The sequence below is a fragment of the Hemicordylus capensis genome, chromosome 4, assembly GCF_027244095.1.
Source record: "Hemicordylus capensis ecotype Gifberg chromosome 4, rHemCap1.1.pri, whole genome shotgun sequence".
NCBI lineage: Eukaryota > Metazoa > Chordata > Lepidosauria > Squamata > Cordylidae > Hemicordylus > Hemicordylus capensis.
In genome coordinates this window covers 188509449-188531805 of record NC_069660.1, presented here as the reverse complement: position 1 = coordinate 188531805, position 22357 = coordinate 188509449, and the positions used below count along the sequence as shown (strand labels likewise).

The 22357-nt window shown below is 43.0% G+C and overlaps 1 protein-coding gene across 6 annotated transcripts in view; it reads right to left on the bottom strand.

Moving 5' to 3' along the window:
- FBXL7 (F-box and leucine rich repeat protein 7) overlaps positions 1-22357 on the bottom strand; it is a 206226-nt gene that overhangs the window by 81100 nt on the left and 102769 nt on the right. The window contains exon 3 of one of the 6 annotated variants that reach the window (XM_053313609.1): positions 12677-12700. The exons of the other annotated variants lie outside the window; for them this stretch is intronic. Within the exon in view, the coding sequence (XP_053169584.1) occupies positions 12677-12700 (24 nt within the window). The remainder of the gene's footprint in view (positions 1-12676; positions 12701-22357) is intronic. 6 annotated transcript variants of the gene reach the window in all.

Sequence of the window (22357 nt, the reverse complement as noted above, 5' to 3'; positions counted from 1 at the left end):
CAATTAAATAGCAAAAACAATTTAAGTTTTAAAAAGCTGAGAAAGCTTGGTTGAAGCACATGGCAGAAGGGCGCACGCACATGCGACAGGCGCATGCGCATGCGCACTCGCAACTTCCAGCCACTTCCGGCCGACGGGGAAAACAGGGCGGCAGGGAGGAACGCTGCCGCCCCAAGGGGCTTAAAAAAAATGCGCCGGCGGGGGAAATGTGGTGGGAGGGGTGAGTACACCCTCCCCCGCCCTTAAAGCGCTACCCCCGCCGGCGCCGAAATGCTGAAACCGCCCCAGCGCCGAAACGTTTCGGAGGCCTTCATAATGGCCTCCGAAACGTTTCAGGCACATGCCTAATAACTAGCACTTTGTATTTTGCCCGGAAACCTATTGGCGGCCAGTGTAGCTCCATCAACAGAGGAGTAACGTGGTCTGTCCGAGATTACCCAGAGACCAAACTGGCTTCGCATTCTGAACCAACTGAAGTTTCCAGACTACGTACAAAGGCAGCCCCATGTAGAGAGCATTACAGAAGTCAAGTCTGGAGGTTACCAACAAATGTACCACTGTTTTGAGGTCATTGATCTCGAGAAACGGGCACAGCTGGTGTATCAGCCGAAGCTGATAGAAAGCACCCCTGGCCACCACCTCAACCTGAGAAACCAGGGAGAGGTGTGAATCCAGAAGCACTCCCAGACTGCGAACCTGTTCCTTTTGGGAAGTATGACCCCATCTAGAACAGGGAGATCAAGATCGTCTCTAGAGTTCTGACCCCACACAATAAGTTCCTCCGTCTTATCTGGATTCATCTTCAGTTTATTCTCCCTCATTCAGCCCATTACTGCTTCCAGGCAGGCATTTAGGGAGGATATGCCAACTCCTGAAGAGGTTGACATGGAGAAATAGATCTGGGTGTCATCAGCCACAAAACATGTGTCACTATGATGACATAGTGTCACATGTTTTTATTATTAGATGTTACTGGAAGAGAGAAATAGGGCTGCTGTTTCAACAATTGCTGCATATCGCTCCATAAAATCTATCCCCTAAGAGAGAAAGAGGAAGAACCACATCATTGTTAGAGCATGTGTCTGGTATGCAAAAGGCCCAGGTTCAATCCCTGGCGTCTCCCCACATAGGGCTGGGAATGACCCCTGCCTGAAACCCTAAAGAGCCATCACACAATTAGTGTAGACCAGAATTTCGGCCCCCTAGCTGTTGTCAGACTACAGCTGCCAGCATCCCCAGCCACAGTGGCCAATGGTCAGGGATTATGGGAGTTGTAGTTGGGCAGGAGAGCTGAAGTTGTGCAGTCCTGGTGTAGACAATGCTGACCAAGATGGACCAAGTCTGACTCCATATAAGGCAGCTTCAAATGTTCAGTCCCTGATATCTCCAGCAACAGAGCAGGGAAAGAGTTGCTGCCTGAGACCCGGAAGAGATGCTCCATAGAGAATACTGGTTTAGACAGACCAATGGTCTGATAGTTTAAAGCAGCTTCTATGTTCATATATAACCACTATATAACCGTCATAACCACATCAATCTCCAGTTGGCTTGCAAAAGCATAATCAGATATGAGCCTTACTATTGATCCAACAATCTATGGAGCAATAAAGCCCTAAACTGCAGCAGTTCTGAACTGGATTGTGATCTTTTTATTCCACCTATAGGTGTTTTAGATACATGAAACAGCCATTCTATATTTATCAAAACATCAATCTAGATTTTTGTAGAACAAAAATTGCATATGCTCATCAGCTTTTCCACAATTTACCTTATTTTGGGTTAATGGAATTTTGCCCTGCATTCATTCAGCAGGCAGACTGCTAATATAGTACACTGCTTGAGAGGTTTCCAAGGGCTCCTTCTGCCTCTAGTTTTATAGGGAATATAAGTGTCAAATTTAAATTCTGTGAATATGAAATGTATAGCTCTATGAAAAGTCTGTTTAATCATGCACCAAACACTGTATCCAGGATGTTACATGCTTGTGTCACCTTCAAACGCAAACTCCAACTTCCTTCCACACATTGTTTATGCAGATGTACAGGAGGCAATTGTGTAACAGTACACATCACTGCAACAATCATGTGTCATCAGCAGCATCCAGAAGAAATAGGCAAAGAATAGGTAGCCTTTCATAAGAACTGAATGCACCTACCTTCTTGGATGGGCATGATATGGCACTCATGAAACGTGCAATCTTTTCAAGCACTGATCATATTATGAGGCATTATGTTATGAGGCATTATATCAGGCAAGCCTAGTTCCTATATATGCAGGCATTTTGTTCCACATGTACTTCCTGCTGCCCGTAAATCGTTCAGTGAGGCCTTGCTGTGCATTCTTCCCTTTGGCCTGGTAGGACTGCAGCAGGGCCTTTTCAGTTGTGGCCCCATACACTGGAATGCTCTTCTAAGGTATCTCAGAATGGCCCTCTCTGTACAGGGAATAGTGCACTGTCCATTTAAGAGCTCATTAGTTTTCTTATTGATTAGAAATGGCTGATTCTGGCCCAGCATCAGCATCTGAGAGTATGCTAAATGTAAGCAAATAGAGCTCTCTCTTCAAACAGATCTTCACTAAAATAATGGTATGTATTTAAACTTAGAAGACTCTCTCCTTTCTAAAAGAAATTATACCTTCTCTACATTTCATTACTAGTTGAAAGTTTTCCTTTTCTCTTAAACATTTAACTTTTTATAACTGAGTTGATTTTATGCCACTGTTTCTATTTCTATGTTATATGCTCCAATTTCTGTCACTGCTTTTAGGTTTAATGCAAGTTCTTCCTGTTCTTATGATTATTTACATACATTGCCTTGTGCTCAGTGGGAAATGACTTCCAAATTTTATGAATCAATATCATATATACATATCATTACATAAATATTTATAAACAAATTAATATCAGCTACATGTTTTCATCCCCTTTTGCTTGCATGAAAAGGGACGAGTACAGGCAAACTATCATCAATGCATTATGATTAAAAGAAAGGTACTTCATACTTGCTAAATGTGAATAATGCTTGTGTTATACCGAATTTTCATGAAGTGTGGTTTTCAGTAGAGATGTGCCCAGACTGGTTCAGCACCTCCTTAGGGAAGCGTCGAACTGGCTTGGGTGCCTGCATCCAAACTAGTTCAGTGGGGCGGGGATCGGTTCCTTTAAAAACCAAATAAGCAGGTCCTTACCTGCTCCTCTGTCACCCCACTGCTTATCCGGGTGTGGCACTCACTTTCCAGAAGGCTGTAGCGCTGGCCCAGCAGCCTGCGTGTGGCATTGGCACGCACAAGGCTGCCACGCATGCACGGCTGCCATGTGTGTGGTCAGCACATGGTCACCGTGCATATGCGGCGGCCATGTGCGTGCTGATGCCACACATGGGCTGCTTGGAGCAGCGCCACAGCCATGTGCGGCCATTTGTAAAGCGAGTCCCCCTCCCAGAAAAGCAGTGGGGTGACAGAGGAGCAGGTAAGGACCTGCTTACCTGGTTTTTAAAGGAACTGATCCCCGCCCTGCCCACAGCTGTCCGAGCCAGTTTGGGTACATACCTAGTTTTCAGTGGGAAAACTGCTTTTTCAGAGTACTGGAGCTTTCTGTCAAAAGAAAAGCCATGAAGAAAATGCTCTCCAACAAGGTTTTTGTTATCAAGCAGGAATTTGTTTTTGCTTTTTTAATTGCTGCAGCTTCTGTCACATATTAGGCAAATCACCTCATTTTTCAAGCAACCAGTCATTGGCTCCTTTCTCACTTCACTCTCCTACCTTCCACACACCTCCACCTTTCCATTACCACCCCTTTTGTCAACACCACAGTTTTTTCTGTCCCTAGCCACTTGTTTCCCTTAACAACAGACAGCCCTCCATGTCTCTCACAAGGATTACTAAATGTCGGAGCTGATGCACCAAACACTCAAGAAAGAGGATATTTATGATTCTTCCACATTCATTCATTCTCTTTATATATTGTCCTTCCTAAAGTGGCTCAGGGTGGTTTGCATTAAAATAAAAAACATATAATAAAACAATTAAAATTAATAAAATTAAACCAGATTAAAACATTTAAATTAAAACCAGCTATCATTAAAAGCAAGGCTAAAATGATGGGTCTTTAAGGCTCTCCTGAAAGCCTCTAAGGAAGATAATCCTCATTTTAAATTTTAACATGTTTTAAATGTGTTTTTATCTATGGTTTTTATCTTTTTTTGAATTTTAAATGTGTTATATTTTATGTTTTAATTCTGTATATTGCCTAGAGATTTTTATACTAGGCAGTATATAAAGTCAATAAATAAATAAATAAATAAATCCAGGGGGAGCAAGTTGCACAACCTAGGGGCAACAGCGGAGAAGGCCCTATCCCAGGTCGCTACCAGATGAACTAGTGGCACCCAAAGACAGATCACTACTGATGATTTCAATGAGCGGAAGAATCTTGAGAATCTTGTAGAGAAAGGTGCTCTTTCAGGTAATCCGGACCTAAGCTCTTCAGGGTTTTAAAGGTAATAGCCAGCACTTTGTACTTTACCCAGAAACATATTGGCAGCCATTGCAACTGTTTAAGAACAGGCATAATGTGGTTTCTCTGGGATATCCCAGAGACCACTCTGGCTGCCACAGTTTTGAAAACTGAAGTTTCCAAACTATGTACGAAAGCATCCCTACATAGAGCAGATTGCAGAAGTCTAACCTGGAGGTTACCAGCTGGTGTACCACTGTTTTCTGTTCATTCTCCTCAAGGAATGGGTGGAGTTGCCAAATCAATTGCAATGGGCATTTGAAGCCAGTCTTCAATTGCTGGCTTAAGAGCAAATTTTCCCTTTCGGGCTAATTCACCTGGTGCTGGCCAACAGGTTTCAGTCTTCTTGGACACAAGCACTACTGGGTAAACTTTCATCACTTGGCTTTTCTACTGAATATCTGTCATTATTAGGATACAATCAAGCCAAAGAGATCCTCCAACAGAGGATGTTGGACACTGTGTACCAAAATGACTTAAGTTCCATTCTGGAGACTATAAGAGGGCACCTTGGTGATTTCAGTTGGGAACCTACCAGTTATCTATTGTCACTCTCTCTACTGAGGCATAGTTTCTCAGAGCAAGATATGATGCCTTACCATCAGCAGTTTTATCTGGAAGGCTCTCAAGATTCCCTTCAGCCAGTCGGATCTGCCCTTGCAGTTCAGGTGAGGTTGAATCTGTCCAGCATGTGCTGTTGTACTGTTCTTTTTATAATGATTGTTGGTGTGATCTTATTACTCCCCTGTTATTACACTTTCCTGGCCAGACTGTTGAATTTTATGCCACACTTCTTCTTGCAGATAAGAAATCTTCCATCACTCATAATGTTGCCAAATTTTGTGCAGCTGCTGTTAAGATCCACCAACAGTTTGTTTCCTAGATGCTGCAACAAAATGACTATTGTGTTGGTGTCTGTTGTATGAATGAATTCTGACTGTAGTGCCATTGGTTTGCTTGTATGTCTGATCACTGATCGTAATAAAGTTATTCATAGCTGATAAACAGTGCTCCTGGCCACAGCCTTAACCTGAGGCACCAGGGTGAGACCCGGGTCTAAGAGCACTCCCAAGTTATGAACCTGTTCTTTCTAGGGATGGAACTACATATTTCAAAAAATGCTGGGCTGCTGCAGAAAATGGCAGCCCTCAAGTTACTTTTCCTTATCCATACCATCTAGATCACACTTCCCTGATGTATGGGCATCATTATAATGGGGCTGGAACTAGTAGTAGTCACCTGCATTCCGAGAATGTGGGCTGCCAGGGTGCTACTGCGGCCCTGCCATTTGACCCTACCCCACTCCTGCCATCCCACTGCTGCCATGTGATGCTTCTCCTGCAGCTTGACAGTCAGCTCGCAGTGCAGTCAGAAGCTGGAAGGAGTGGTGGTGGGAGTGTTGAACAGAAGCCAGGTGCACACGCTCCCTTGTGAGCAGGGGGGCACATGACATTACAATGAACATTTTCATATTCCCCATTCCATGCCATTGGTCACTATTAGCTGGGAAACTCAGAGTCTCAATATAATAATGCTGGGTGCAGGGTAAGTGGAACAAGACATTACAGAGAAGGAGGGAGAACTTGATATGGAGCTGCTGTTTTCAGCAGCAGGCCTTGTAAGATGTAGTTTTACTCCCCATCTGTCACCTATAAAGGGAGCATATGGAACAGAGCATAAGTTAAACAGAGAAATTTAAAGTATGGAATTTGGTGCAATTTAATAGCAGTGGCTTTCAATAAGTAGTAAAGTGTGAAGATAAGAACAGCCCTGCTGGATCAGGCCCAAGGCCCATTTAGCTCAGCATCCTGTTTCACACAGTGGCCCACCAGATGCCACTGGAAGCCTACAGCAGGAGTTGAGGGCATGGCTCTCTTCTGCTGTTCCTCCCCTGCAATTGGTACTCAGAGGCATCCTCCCTTTGAGGCTGGAGGTGGCCTATAGCCCTCCTTGTGGATCCAAGAAAGTCCCCCCACTACAAAGAAAACCACTCACACAATGAGAGTGAGTTTGTTGTTCCCCTAGAGTGATGCATAGTGTAGTGTGGGGAGCAGGTTCATAAAGCACACACCCCATGTTGCCTTTTAACAAAGGACGATGGTGGCATGCCATTTTGCAAAAGGTCTCTCCGTTCATCATCTGAAAAGATCTTTGTTGTTCTGAGCCACTAATATCTCTCAACTGAGAGCTCTAATGCTGAGGATGGGGTGAGGCACAAGTAGAGGGGGAAGAAGGCAAATGTGGTTGTAGGCAGCAACAGCAGCTCTCCTAGCTGTTCAGACTAGTATGCAAGTCTGACCAAGATTTCATACACACACACACACACCATAGCAAGATTGGAGTGGGCCCTGGGACAAAATATGAAGATGGGCCCCTGCCCTCCTACTTCCCTGCCGCCATCTCTGTAGAGGCAGGAGGGGAAGAGTGCAGAGCAAGCTGTTACTCAGCTGGTGCCCCCCTTCAGGGCCCAGGGACATCCCCCCATTCAATTGGAGCTAGGGAGAGAGCAAAGAGGGGGAGAAGGGGAGAGAACAATCACAAAGTGGGGATCAGGGAGTATTTCCTGGAACCTCTCTGTGTGATTTGTTTTAACAAGACTGGTTTTTCGGTAAGTCCCTTTTTAGAACTAGGTGGTAGTGTACAAGCTGGATCTGTACATTGAGGATGGGACTGTAGCTCATTAGCTGAGCACATGTTTTGTATGCAGCATAGAAAGTGTCAGGTTCAATGCCTTGCATCTCCAGATAAGGATGGACGGTGGCAGGGGAGGGAATCTTTCTCTGTCTGAGGCCCTGGGGAGCTGCTGGGAGTATCTCCTGGAACCTTTCTGTGCTATTTGTTATAAAAATATAGGAAGCTGCCATATACCAAGTCAGATCATTCATCCATCTAGCTCAGTATTGTCTACACAGACTGGCAATGGCTTCTCCAAGGTTACAGGCAGGAGTCTCTCTCAGCCTTATCTTGGAGATGCCAGGGAGGGAACTTAGAACCTTCTGCATGCAAGCATGCAGATGCTCTTCCCAGAGAGGCTCCATATCTTACGGTGCTCACACATGTAGTCTCCCATTCAAATGCAAACCAGGGCAGACCCTGCTTAGCAAAGGGGGAATACATGCTTGCTACCACAAGACCAGCTCTCCACCCCTAGACTAGCTCAATACTGAATTAGATGGGCCATTAGTCTGATATAGTATAAAAACAGCTTCATATGTTCATATCAGATTACTAGTTCAAGATTCACAAGTAGTGGTGTCACTCAAGTCCTGACACCAACACACAGAATAGTCTTCTATCAAGTTCAGCACTCATTTCCCCTCCATTCTGATTCTTTTTCTAAAGGGTAAAGTGGCAACCATAGAGACCCAAATTTCTCAGTTAAAAACCGAGCAAAAGTTGCCACATGAAGAAATTTCACTGCAGTGCTAATGTTTAAAACTCATCATGGAAATATCAGATATAACTTTAACTTGGTCTAGTGACATAAAGTCCCTCACATACACATAAACAACAATTACAGACCCTCCACCTGACAGAAGAATGAATAAAAAATAGTCACATCTCAGCCTGCAAAATAAACATAGATAATTGTTTTAAATACAGAAGAATTTTTCCTTCCTTCATAGGGAAAACCTGCTATCTCAGATGAAAACTATAATTCACAAATTAAGTGGCCTTTCTAAGTGAGGAACTTGTAGGTTTTTTGTTTTTTAAAAAATTGGGTCAAGCACATGTACACTTAGGCCTGGATCTGTTAGTTTAGTTTATTTATACAGAAACTCCTGTTCCACTGTATAGGCTCAAGGGGATTTCAAAGTGACTTACAAAAGAACAAGAATGGTTTCCAGATGGTGTTAGAATTGTTCAGGCACAAATTCCTGCCCTTTTCCTTGGTCCTCCCTGGCCATCATTTAAGGCCCATTCACACGTTATGTTCAACGTTCATACAAGGATTGTACAGTGTACCCAGACCTCCAAGTGCACTCATTCACATGTTATGCTTCGGTACAGAGGTACACTTCCTATCTGTACCACGCATTTCAAAGGGCCTGTATCCAGTTTCACTTTTAAAATGAACCCAGGGGCAGTCATTCACACAAACATGTGTACAAGTGTACAGACATCTGTACACTCATGCAGCATAATGTCTGAATCATGCTTTAGTGCCACTCTTCTGGGGCTGCCTTCCAGGCAGAAGTTCCTACTGAGGACCTCTGAGGCAAGAGAGTGGAGTTTAGCAGTTGTAACTCACTCAGCCCTTGATAGAGGCAAGTTTTACTTTATTGGCACTGTGAGATCTGATATCCAAGTTCATTAACTAACTGTGGTTTCAACCAGGCTTGGACTGGCCCACAGGGCAACAGAGCATATTCCCGGGGCGCCCCACCCACAGGGTGCCCTTGTGCCCCGACTCCCACCCTTAATTACCCATTCTACTCAAAACCCCGTGGCTTCCCCACATACATCCCACCACCCTCTCAGTGCCCCCAGTCTGGCCCTGGTTTCAACAAATAATTTCTTGTATTCAGCCAAAATGGAAAACTGCAGTTAGTTTCATACTATGAGTAGGAGTTTTAAATCTCCTCAGCACCTAAGCCCAATGCTTGCTATTAATGCTGAATAAGGAGCCCTATTTAGTCATTATACAACTGGGTACAAGGTAGCCACATACCCCAGTGCTGACACAATCCAAAGCCATGGTCCCCTGTTCTTCCTAGGTTTAGTGCTTGTCTGCAGAGACCAGCATTCTGAATCGGGGGGGGGGGGGATATCTTCAGCACTAAACCAGGGGAGAGCAGGAGGGGCATAGCTACAGATTGCATTAGCACTGGTGTGCATAGCTAATCAGTGTGCTTCCATTTCCCCCTACACCTGGATACAATGTCTCACAAGCCCTATTCACACATTTTGTTCAACACTCATACAACAAGTGTACATGGTACAAAGCTAAAGAGCAGTACACAGGTACAGTTATTCACACATTACACTGGACACAGGTAAAGCAGTATGCTTCCTATCTCACTATACTTCCTATCTGTACCATGAACTTGAGGGGCCTGTAGGTTCATTTTTTAAATGCACACAGGTAAAGTCATTCTCACACAAAAACATGTGTGAATATACAGACATCTATAAAATCGTATAACAAAATGTCTGAATAGACAAGCCATTCTTGGTTGAGAAAGCACACGTTCAAAGAGTAAGTCTATTTTTGTCAAAGAAGTTCTCTCTTTAAAAGTTGAGATTGTCCTATATAAAATCTCAAACATATGAGACTATCCTCCTTTTCATTGGTAATCTATTGGTGTCTCTCTCCTACATGGATCAAATTTCTACTCCACCATGAAGCTTCCTGAATTACCTTGGCCCAGTGATTATCAGTCTAAGTTACCTCACAGGGTATTGTGAGGATAAAGTGAGAAAACTCCATGGAAGCCACCATGAGTTCCTTGGGGAAAGACTGACATGTGATAAACAAATAAGCCATAATAAACAAAGGGCTAGAAATCTGCTTTTAAAAAAAAATGAATGCAGAGTTTAACACCATCATGTAGTAGACCTCACAGTGAATTGCATATGTGGAATCCCAGAAATGAGCAGATAATTGAAAAGTTTAACATTTGCCATGCATGCACTGGGTGGCTCATTGCTACAGAGATATTCCAGGATAATTTGCAAGCTACTAAATCACTCCAATTCCACAGAGGTCTCTTAAGCAACCATCACCACGAACCTGTGCTGTCAAAGCACTCACCCTTAGACCAATACTTCTTGATCAGCATTTTAGTAAGCTCTGGCAGGCCACTTGAGACCAATTTGCACAGGGCATAAAAAGGAACAAAAAAGACCAATATATTACTCATGTTTATCCAGTTACCCAAATTCTAACTGTTGTCAGAGCAATAAAACCAAGCATGGAGAGAATCTGATTTATGTGCCCAGTTTGTTGTTAAAATAAACAATACTGAAATAGTTGGGGCCACACACTGAGGCCAACCCCTCTCCCCCAAAGGTCAACACAGAACTGCATTTATTTGCTCCATCAAACTGCAGATGGTGGATCTCTTCTGAAGAGTTTCCATTTGGAGGCAAGATGAGGACAAGAAATGTTATGGGACACTAGAATACTTAAAGCTGTGGTCCTATGCATGCCAGTGTTTCTCAAATGTTTTGAAATCAAGCCCCAAAATTCTGCTCCCCCCAACCAAACACCAATATTTTGTTCCACAGGTGAAGGCACAGAATATTGGATGGATCCAAGGGGTGATGGGGAAATAGGGTGAAGTGTCTCACAAATCCAGTGTGGATCAGCAAGGAAGGCACTGTCTTTCTCAGGATCCTATCCCTCCCTAGAATTTCATGCCCCTTTCCATGTGCCATATATATATATATATATATATATATATATATATATATATATATATAGGAAGTACAATATATATATATAGGAAGAATATATATATATGTACAATATATATATGTACAATATATATATGTAGGAAGTACAATATATATATATATATATATATATATATATATATATAGGTACAATATATATATGTAGGAAGTATATATATATATATATATATATATATATATATATATATAGGTACAATATATATATGTAGGAAGTACAATATATATATATATATATATATATATATATATATATATATATATATATAAATATATATATATTTACTTCCTACAATATGAGCAGGGGGTGGGTGGCAGGGAGAATCAACTTCCTGCAATTGCTAGTCATCTGCTAGGGAGAAATTATATGGAATGCAACATTCCAAATGGTAACATTTATCATCAGACTGAAAAATATTTGTGCAGTAACCAAAGAATGGGCAGGCTTGTGCCTTCACTTGGAGTAACTCTGCCATCAGCATTGATATCAAATTCTCATCGCATGAAGACAGAGTTCATTACTGTCATTACATTAACTTGGTCCTTCTGACAATGTGAATGCTCTATTGTGTCTCAGATCTATCTATCTATCTATCTATCTATCTATCTATCTATCTATCTATCTGAAGTGGAATTTTCTACCCAATACCCCCCCCTCTTTTTTTTTGCATCACTGCACTGCCTACAGCACACCAGTAACAGAAACACTTCTGTGCAATCCTTCCTGCCTCCCCCACTCCCCCCTGGAACCTTCCAGCCAGCCAGCTAGCTAATTCTTAATGTTTCTTTGGAGACCAGTTTACCAAGATCTAAATGGATGTTCTAGGGCAGGAATGATATGATAGGATTGCTACAGCAGACCACCATGATGGCTGGATTACATTCAGAATCACACATGACTCCTATGATTCTCCCAAGACAGTGAAACACTTAAAACTTCCCAAGAAGGTCCTTAGAAATATCCACTGATAGCACACCAGTGAACCTATTTATTTATGCAATTTGTTTGTGTGTTATTCTGGATGCATTAACAGGTGTACTTTTTGGCATTTTAGTACATAAATCCAAGGCATACAAAGTCAAGCCTTCATCAAAATATTTCTCTTGTACTCTGGGAATATTGGCGAATTTTGCCTGGGACCACTGATTATATGGTATAAGTGATGATGATTTCCTGAATACCAAACTGGATTACCACACTGCTCTCTAAAACACAGGGTTCTCTCTCTTCCCCAGACCCAGTCAGCTTAATTTTAAAAATCCTTTTATTCTGAAACCCATTCACTAATTAGAGATTCATATTCAGTCTCCAAAGACATGCCGGAAATTACTCCTTTTGATTCCAAGTAGGTGATTACATCATAATTAAGAGGAATTAAATCGCTTCCTCCTAATTTTCAAACCAATTAAGAGTCCTTTGGAGGAATAATACAAGATAGTTGGACATCCCTGTCAATAAATATCAGCACTTTATACAATGCATTTGAGTCACACTTTCTCCCATAACTTATTACACATTTTTAACGTGCTAACATGTAACAATTTTCACATAAACAGATATGGATGCTTTATAGTTGGACACATCACTAACTCTGCAATGTTAGCAAAATAACTGCTGTACAGTGTCAGCAAGATAGATAGATAGATAGATAGATAGATAGATAGATAGATAGATAGATACTGCAAATTCAGTGTGACCAAATTTCCTATATTGAAAAGACTTCTACAAATAAAATTTGTTACCTTTGAAGTGGCCGTCATACAGATCTGCAGAAAAAACAAACACCAGGACCACAATTTGCACCCAATTAAATAAGTAGCTCTTATCAGGGTAGACCTCCAGGAAAATTAGTTGCTAACCAGAGGTAAAGAATATCATGAATAGCATCTTTCTGCAAACCTCACACATACTACAAACTTTGGATTTCTTGGCAGCTTTTGATACCATCTACCATGGTATCCTTCTGTACAACCTGAGGGTGTTGGGAGTGGGAATCACTGCTTTGAACTGGTTTCGCTCCTACCTCTCCAGTAGATTCCAGATGGTGTCATTTGGATACTGTTTCTCTTCAAAGCGAGAGCCACTATATGGAATCCAGAAGGGCTCCATTTTATCTCCAATGTGTACTTGTTGTGGGAGATCGGAAGTAATTTAGATTTGACTGTTCTAGATGGGGTTAAAGTCCCTCCCCCTGAAAGATCAGGTACATAGTTTGGGAGTACTTCTGGATCCAAACCTCTCCCTGACATCTCAGGTTGAAGCAGTGGTCGGAGTGCTTTTTATCAGCTTTGGCTGATATGCCAGCTACATCCATTTCTCGAGATAAAATACCTTAAAACAGAGGTACACATGCTGGTAACATCTAGGCTCGACTACTGTAATGTGCTCTATGTTGGACTGCCTTTGTACATAGTATGGAAACTGCAATTGGTGCAGAATGCAGCAATCATTCTACCTGAAGAACCCACATTACACTGGCTGCCAATTCGTTTCTGGGCAAAATACAAGAGTTTCTGGGCAAAATACAAGGTGCTGGTTATTACCTATAAATCCCGGAACAGTATGGACCCAAGGTATTTAAGAGGATGTCACCTTCTTCAAGAAGCCTGCCACCTATTAAGATAATCAAGGAAGGTCCAGTTGTAGTTGCCACCAGCTCATTTGTTGGCAACCCAAAACCAGGCCTTCTCTAGGGTTGCCCCAGGACTCTGGAACACACTCCCAAATGAAATCATGATCTCCCCATCTCTGGCTGCTTTTAAATGGCTTTTGAAAACACACCTGTTTTATCAGGCTTTTAGTTTGTATGTTTTAAAGTTTTACTGTTTTATTTATTGTAATCTTAACGTGTTTTCACATGATTTTTAGGTTTTAGTTGATGGTAGTTAAATTGTAAATTGCCCTGATATTTTATATAGGGCTGTATAAAAATACATTAATTAATTAATTAATTAACTGAAATAAAAACAGAAAGTAAAGCATTACTTAAAACAAAAACAAAAAGTTTAAAATTTAGTAGTCTCCCATCACCACCTTCTGGACCCTTTCCCCAGGAAAGGACCACAGCCACTCCAAAGCAGTACCTCCGATTCTCATACTCGAGAGTAAGGATGTGCACGGTCCGGACTGGTCCGGAATGGCACCGAGGGGGGGGTCTCCCTTCAGGGGCGGGGGGGTAGAACTTACCCCTCCCGCCGCTTTTCCCCCTCTGGCACTCAATTTTTTTTTTGGACCCTATGGGTCCCGAACCGGTCTGGAGCCCATGTTGGAGGCCTCTGAACCGGACCGAACCGGTCCGGCAGTCCGGCACCAAGGGGGAGTGTCCCTTTAAGGGCGGGGGGGTAGAACTTACCCCTCCCGCCGCTCTTCCCCCTCCGGTGCTGTCGTATTTAGTGAAGATTTTGGGGCGGCAGAGTTCTTTCGCTGTCGCCCCTGCCCCCGTCATCGCCTGCAAGTCCTTCTAAGTGCTGCACGCATGCGCGCGGTGTGAGTGTGCATGCCGCCTACGTCACACGCAGCGTGCGTGTGACATAGGCAGCAGGCGCACATGTGCCGCCGCGCGCGCATGCGTGCAGCACTTAGAAGGACTTGCAGGCGACGACGGGGGCAGGGGCGGCAGCGAAGAACGCTGCCGCCCCAAAGTCTTCACTAAATACGACAGCCCCGGAGGGGGAAGAGCGGCAGGAGGGGTAAGTTCTACCCGCCCACACCCTTAAAGGGACACCACCCCTCGGTGCCGGTCCGGAACAGTCTGGACCATGCACATGCATACTTGAGAGACAGTCCAGAAAGATACAGTGATCAATGGTTTCGAATGCCGCTGAGAGGTCCAGCAGAACCAAGAGGGACGCACTCCCCCTGTCAAGCTCCTGGTGTAGGTCATCCACTAGAGCAACCCAGGCAGTTTCAGTCCCACATCCAGGCTGGAAGCCAGATTAAAAATGGTCTAGGTCAGGGATTCTCAATGTTGGGTCTCCAGATGTTATTTGACTTCAACTCCCATAATCCTCAGCCCCAGTGAACGTTGGTTGGGGATTATGGGAGTTGAAGTCCAATAACATCTAGGGACCCAACGTTGAGAATCCCTGGTCTAGATAATCTATATCATCCCAAACTCTCTGCAGCTGAGATGCTTGTGGGACCTCATGTGGGTCTCTTTGCATAAGACTGCCTTGGGCATCACCAAGTCTGGGCCATTCCACATGTGGGCTTGCTACAGTTTAACTCCTCTACCTGACTGCCTCAGATATCTGGTGCTTTCCCTGACTGGAGTGCCCTGGTGGTCCCTTGGAACTTGGTGCCAGTCCAGCAACCTATTACCTCCTTGTCTCCCACTTTGGCAGCACCTTTGCTGATAAGACACTTGGATCCTCCTTGCTGTGCTTCTGTATACCAGGGTTTCTTAACCTTGGGCCCCCAGATGTTGTTGGACTACAACTCCCATCATCCCCAGACATGGCCTTTGTGGCTGAGGATGATGGGAGTTGTAGTCCAAAAACATCTGGGGGCCCAAGGTTAAGAAACCCTGCTGTATACTATGAGTTTGTTTTACATACATTAATGCAACGATTTACAATGTGTGCTGCAAAGTCCAGAGGGGCAGGTGTTGCTGCAAAGCAATATGACATTACAAGCACCTACAGCCAGTACCCATAAAGTGGATGGTCATGCTCAACTCAATCAGTGTTCCAAATGCTTGGTGGATTGTGCCCAGTGCAACTGAATGCTGGCCATTATGCATAAAGGAAACAGCACTCACAAGAATACAAAAGGAGAGCACCCCCACCCCACAACTGACCCAGCCTTCCATTATGTAAGTGAATACAAGGAAATGAGTTGCAAATGACTTATTGAAATAGCTGCACAGAGAGAGCATCATGCTTGTCTCCTTGAACTGTTAAAAGACAGCTATTCATTCTATGCACATTGTTGTTGACAGGGTTGTTTATTCAAGACTTTTACTATTAGGAAACCACAGCTGCCTTCTTTCAAGCTGCCTATAGACAAGAGCTTTTCAAATACATGAAGGTATAATATTAGAACTATTGCTGCCTGTGGTACAGACGTTCACTTTTTCTGTCCTGCTCTCATTTCTGGTTAAAAGGGTTTTTGTGTAATTTTGTTTGCTTCAAAATCCTACAAAACTAATTTTGGCGAGTGGGACAGCAACAATTATTCTATTATCCTTTTTATTATTATTTCTTGTTTACACAGTCAGACAGGTGTTATTGACTGGTTTGTTTTATCCAGACATCGAGTCCTTCCCAAGGACCTGGGATGGCTGAATTTTATTGTCAATGTTGTTGCTGTTGTTATAGATATCGTTGCAGAATATAGGCTGTTCCTAGTAAAGCTGCTTTTTGTAATTGGCTGATGGTGATTTCTGTGGCCCCTATGGTGTTGAGGTGCTCTTCAAGGTCTTTTGGAACTGCACCCAGGGCGCCAATTACCACTGGGATTATTTTGGTCTTTTTCTGCCACAGCCTTTCCATTTCAATTGGTAGATCTTTGTATTTGGTGATTTTTTCTATTTCTTTTTCTTCTATTCTGCTATCCCCTGGTATTGCTATGTCGATTATTTTGACTTGTTTTTCTTTCTTCTCAACTACAGTTATATCTGGTGTACTGTGAGGCAGATGTTTGTCTGTTTGTAGTTGGAAGTCCCATAATATTTTTGCATCTTCGTTTTCTACAACTTTTTCAATTTTATGGTCCTACCCATTTTTGGCTACAGGTAGCTTGTATTTTTTGCAGATGTTCCAGTGTATCATCCCTGCTACCTTGTCATGCCTTTGTTTATAGTCAGTCTGTGCAGTCTTTTTACAACAGCTGATTAGGTGGTCCACGGTTTCATCTGCTTCTTTACAAAGGCAGCACTTGCTGTTTGTTGTTGACTTTTCCACTTTTGCTCTTATTGCATTTGTTCTTAGTGCCTGTTCTTGTGCAGCCAATATTAGACCCTATGTTTCTTTCTTCAAGTTGCTATTCTTAAGCCATTGCCAGGCCTTGGTGATGTCTGATTTTCCAGTTATACTGTGCAAATATTGACCATGCAGAGGCTTATTTTTCCATTTTTCTGCTTGGTTCTTGACTTGTTCTTTCTTGTAGGCCTGCTTTGTTTCATTGGTGTTTTAATAGTTTCACGTTATTGACAATTTGAAATGCATCTTCTTCACTGTCCTTGATATATTCTTCAAGGCCTCTTTTCTCCTCCTCTACTGTTTGATGGACTTGAGCATTCCTCTTCCACCTGAGCTGCGAGGGAGGTATAGCCTATCTACATCACTGCGGGGGTGCAGAGCATGAATGATGGTCATGATTTTCCTGGTCTTACAATCTAGCGTCTCTAGCTCAGCCTGGGTCCAGTCTATTATTCCTGCAGTGTATCTGCAGTATATCCTGCAGTGTATCTGGTGCAGTGTATCTGATCACCTAAGATGGGTGAGTCAGCCAATGCCTACACAGCCTCAGATACCTCAGTAAAAAATCCCATGCAAATTTCCCCCTCCTTGGCATAAATATGATCCCCTCCTCCAAATAAATTTGAAAAAATTGAAGCCCACTGTATGCCACCAAAACATGACCCTGAAGATCATGCAACCCTCAGGGACCTATTTTAGTGACACACAAGTGGCTTTAAAAGGAAAGGAAGACTGCCAAAAATGGATCTTTCCCCCTTTCAAGTGCAGTGGTAGACTGGAACTTGCACTGTTGCACTGTCGGGATGTCAGCCACATTAGAAACGAGCATAAGAAGCCAGAAAGTTCTTTTAGGGCATATGTGTGGATTTCTGAGTCCAAACAGCTTTTCAAATACTTGCAGAAGCAACTTTCCTTGTGGGTGTGGAATATGTAGAGAAGGAATGGCTTCTGTTAGAAGGAAAATAATTTTAAAACTCAATTTGCTATGTAGAGAGCTAACCAGGTTTTTATCTGGATTGTGGCCAGTATCTGTAACATTAATATGTCCACTAGGTGTTATGGTTCATTGGGCAAATATTAAGGAAGTGATCACTACAAAAAAACATTTTTTACTTGCTAGGATGGACAACCAGGCTAAGTGGTGGGCACCCAAGGTGGACAGAGTGTGGCACTCAGCTGTTCAGTTAGCATGGTGTAGGGAGAGGGTGTCCCCATGCATCTTTGCTTCCTGTGGTGTTCTCTAAGTTACAGGAGATGGTTTATAGCTGCAGCAAGTATCATTGAAAGACCTGTGATTTTTCTATTATTTACGTGTGAATTTTTTTAAATATGCAGGCAGAACTGCCTTGTAACTTCAAAATGCATTTGTTCTCCACTTTTGTAGCTGGTCTCTGCTTTATTTACTTTTACATATATAGCCTATGCTTCCTCCAAGAAGCCCAAAGTGGTGCACATGTTTACATTTATCTTCCCAACTAGGGCAGTGTTCCTTCTAACAGGGATTCCCAGATGTTGTTGACTACAACTCCCAGAATCCCCAAGCAAAAGCCATTGCAGCTGGGGATTCTGGGAGTTGTAGTCAACAACATCTGGGAATCCCTGTTAGAGGGAACACTGAACTAGGGGTGTGCAAAAAACTGGTTTGCCCAGTTCAACTGGAGTCAAAAACTGGACTCCAACCAAACTGGGCATGTTTGGTTTTGCCCCTCGAAGAGAGACACACACACACAGCCCGGCTTGGCTCAAATTCAAGCCAGTTTGGAGGTTCTACAGTAAAAAAAATTGTTTTTCAACAACACACAGCCTCCGGGGGGCGAGGGGCTGCTGTGGGGCTGCTGTCTTCAGCGGATCCTCCCCCCCCGCTGGACTACCCCCAGTCTCCTCTGGGCTGTTTCGGCCCATTTTGGGGCTGTTCTGGTCCTTTCTGATGTGGTGGTGGCCATTTTGGAGGCCGCTATACATGCACCCTGAACATTTGCATGGCCAGGTCCAGCCAGGGCACATGTGCGGTGGTCTAAAAAATGGCCACCATGTCAGAAAGGGCTAGAATGCCCGCAAAGCAGGTTGAAATGGCCTGGAGAGACAGGGAGGAGGCTGGCGGGGGAACTGCTGGACACCCCTCTGCGACCATGGCAGCAGCAGCCCCCCCACCAGGAGGCGGTGAGTTGTTAATTTTTTGTTGTTGTTGTTAAACTGGTCCTGAGCCAGCCTGGGGTGTGTGTGTACGGCTTGACCTCAATCCAGACCAGTTCAATTTCAAACTGGCTTGAGGTTGAGCCAATTTGCACATCCCTACTCCCAATAGACCTATCATGAAGTTTGTGCAGAGAGATAAGTAACTGTCCCAGAGTCACCCAGTGAGTTTCATGGTTGAATGGGGATTTGAACTTGGATTTTCCCAGTCTAGTCCAGCACTGTACCACTCTGGCCCAGAGCTGTTTCTGTTTCTTCTTCTTCTGCTTCTCTTGTTCTTTATTAGTAGGATACATTTTTTAAAATAATCAGGCAAACAGAGTTGCCCTGGTGACTTCAGGATGCATTTACTCTCCACACCAGCAGCCTTTTGTTGCTGGTCTGTGCTTTACTCATGGCTTGCACAGTTCTTTTCCTGTGTGTGTGCTTGTGTTGTGATCCTGCTGTGTTAAATACAAATCTACACACTACTATAGTCCTGTTAAGTACTATAAAGCAACTGTTTTTCATATTTCTCTTTTCTCTGCTGATGAGCAATTGAGATGTGTGTGCTTGTATGTGTGTGTTTGTATTTTGATCACACACGTCAGCTACAAATCTGTACTTTGCCAGTTATTGTTAACGTATCCACCTAATCCTGGCTCCAACTCCACAGGTGCCCAAAAGTGGCTTCACCTCTTGCTACCTGTGGCTCCACCCTTCACCTGCCCTGCATAGCGGTCCCCACCCCACCCCATCCCAGGAAACACCAACCGCCACTGCACACAATATGTAGCTTAAAGTGTTAAGTGTGCATGTGACAAACAATTATCATACAGACACACTTGGGAAGGAGCCCTGATTGGCTGTAGCTCTTTATTGGACGTACACTCTATGGCAAATCTACTACTACTACAACGATGACGACGGATATTTATACACCACTCTTCAACCAAAATTCTCAAAGCTTTACATAGAAAAATAAATAATACATAAATAAGATGGTCCTGTCCCCAAAGGGCTCACAATCTAACAAGAAGCATAAGGCAGATAACAACAACAGGCACTGGAGGGATGTGTGCTGGAGTTGGATAGGGCCAGTTGCTCCCCACTGCTAAATCACCACTTTAAATGGTGTCTGCTCACTTAGCAGGGGTTTGCTTCTTTATAATTTGTGAAATGATCCCAAGTGCAGGATCCAAACTAAAATTTCTCTTCTTACCCAGGGAACATGTCAGAGAAAGCTGATAAGGACAGATACTTCCAGCTACCTCCATTGTAAATGGGCAGCACAATCTAACCAGATGGCCTGAACAAGGTGGTAATTAGTTCCAATGCATTTAAGCAGCAGATGTCTATAGCTGGAGAAATTTCTTGATGAATGGCACGGAATAAGGATTAGAAATTGTATGAAGTAACTTCTCTCACCCTGAATTCCAGATTTATTTATTTTTCTTGAGGAGAAAAAATGTTTTAATTCACTCCTAGTGAATTCCTTGACTTGGCCTTTTAAAGTTCATTTCCAGCATTAGTAAAAGCAGGAATCCACATTCAGCTGTTATTTCAATTCTTTTCCTATATCACCATTTGTTTTATAGCTAATCACATTTTTATAACAGGCACAAAGTTCTCTACAAGAGCCCTTGCTGAGCTGTTTCTCTAAATCAAAACCTTACGTTATCGGTCTGCTTTCTGCTTTCTGGCAGTGGTGCAGAGTTGCTTTTACCATTTATGGTTGTAAAACCTATCCAGCATTTTGGAGTATTTTTTTTTTTTAGTTCTTTGCTTTCTTCTGCCTCACTACAAAAATAATATCCCAGTTTTAGCAAAGATCTTGTTGAAGTGGAAGTATGCATTATATCTTTAACAATTCAGATAGTTATCAAAGTCCTAATAATATTTGTTCTTCCACTATTTAAAAAGCAGGATGCAAAATAATGTCTGACAGAAATATGAGTTTGATGGATTCACTGAATTTGGATGAGAAGCATGTCCTTTACTTTGAAATTGAAGCTGCTTTGGAAGGTTATGGTGAAGATAACTGATTTAATGCATACTGGAATATACTGTATTTGTCCCTCTGCTGTATAAAACACCACAAAGCAAAACCGAAACACACTCACAACACACTAGGGATGTGCACGGAACCGGTGGGGGGACACCTTTAAGGGTGGGGGAGGATGCTCTTACCCCTCCCACCGCATTTCCCCCGCCGGCGCTGCACTTGACAAGGGTCCAGCAGGGCAGCAGCATACCTCCCTGCCGCCTGATTCCTTTGTCAGACTGGAAATGACAGGAAGTACCCCCTGCGTGTGCACACGTCGGCACAAGCACGTGCACATCTTGCGTGCACCTGAAATGTGAGTGAGCGAGCATGCTGTACCCGGCATGCGCACATGGTACTTTCTGTCACTTCTGGTCTTATGGACATGTGCTGCCGCCCCGCCAGACCCTAGTCAAGTGCAGCACCAGTAGGGGAAATGCGGTGGGAGGGGTAAGAGGACCCTCCTCCACCCTTAAAGGTGTTCCCCTGCCGGTTCCGTGCACTTCCCTAGTGTGTTGTGAGTGTGTTTAGGTTTTGCTTTGTGGTATTTTATGAGCTGTGGAGTGAAACTGTTTTAAAACCAAAGATAAATGTTCTCTATGCTTGAAGCGTATGAAAAGACACTCTAATGTCTTTTAAGAAAGCTTCGTAAATCTTGGCTTTTTATCCAGGCTTTTACATGACTGTTTCTATTGCTGCTTCTATGTTTTTTTAATCCGTTCATAGTTTTTATGCATGTATTTTATAGTTTTTAAATTAGATTTGTTTTATATTTTTAGCTTAATGTTTTTACTGTCATTTTATTGTATGTTTTAACTTTTGTAAACCACCATGGGGTTGTTTTTAATGAAAGGTGGTATATAAATTCAACAATAAAATAAAAATAAATAATGTCCAAAACAAGTGCCTTGCAACAACTAACAAGTACACTACCCTGCTTAATAAGTAGAGAACCAAGCTAACATCAGAACTTATAATCAAAAAACTTTTATTTTATTCATCTTTAAAGGATCTGTGAATGACTTAGTCTGTACCCTCATGATGACTACAACACAATGTTACCTCAGCACAAGACAATAATATATATAAATTCTGAGATATTGTACATGCATACAGAGACTTTAAATGGTGGCAGAGAAATAGATGAACAATGAGATAAATAAAAAATCACAAGTACAAACAATTACATCTTAGAAACATGGCCCTCCCCATGGCCATCACCATAGGGAGCAGCATAGCCCCAAGCTGGATTGTATCAGACACACTGATTCATCATGCCTGCCACT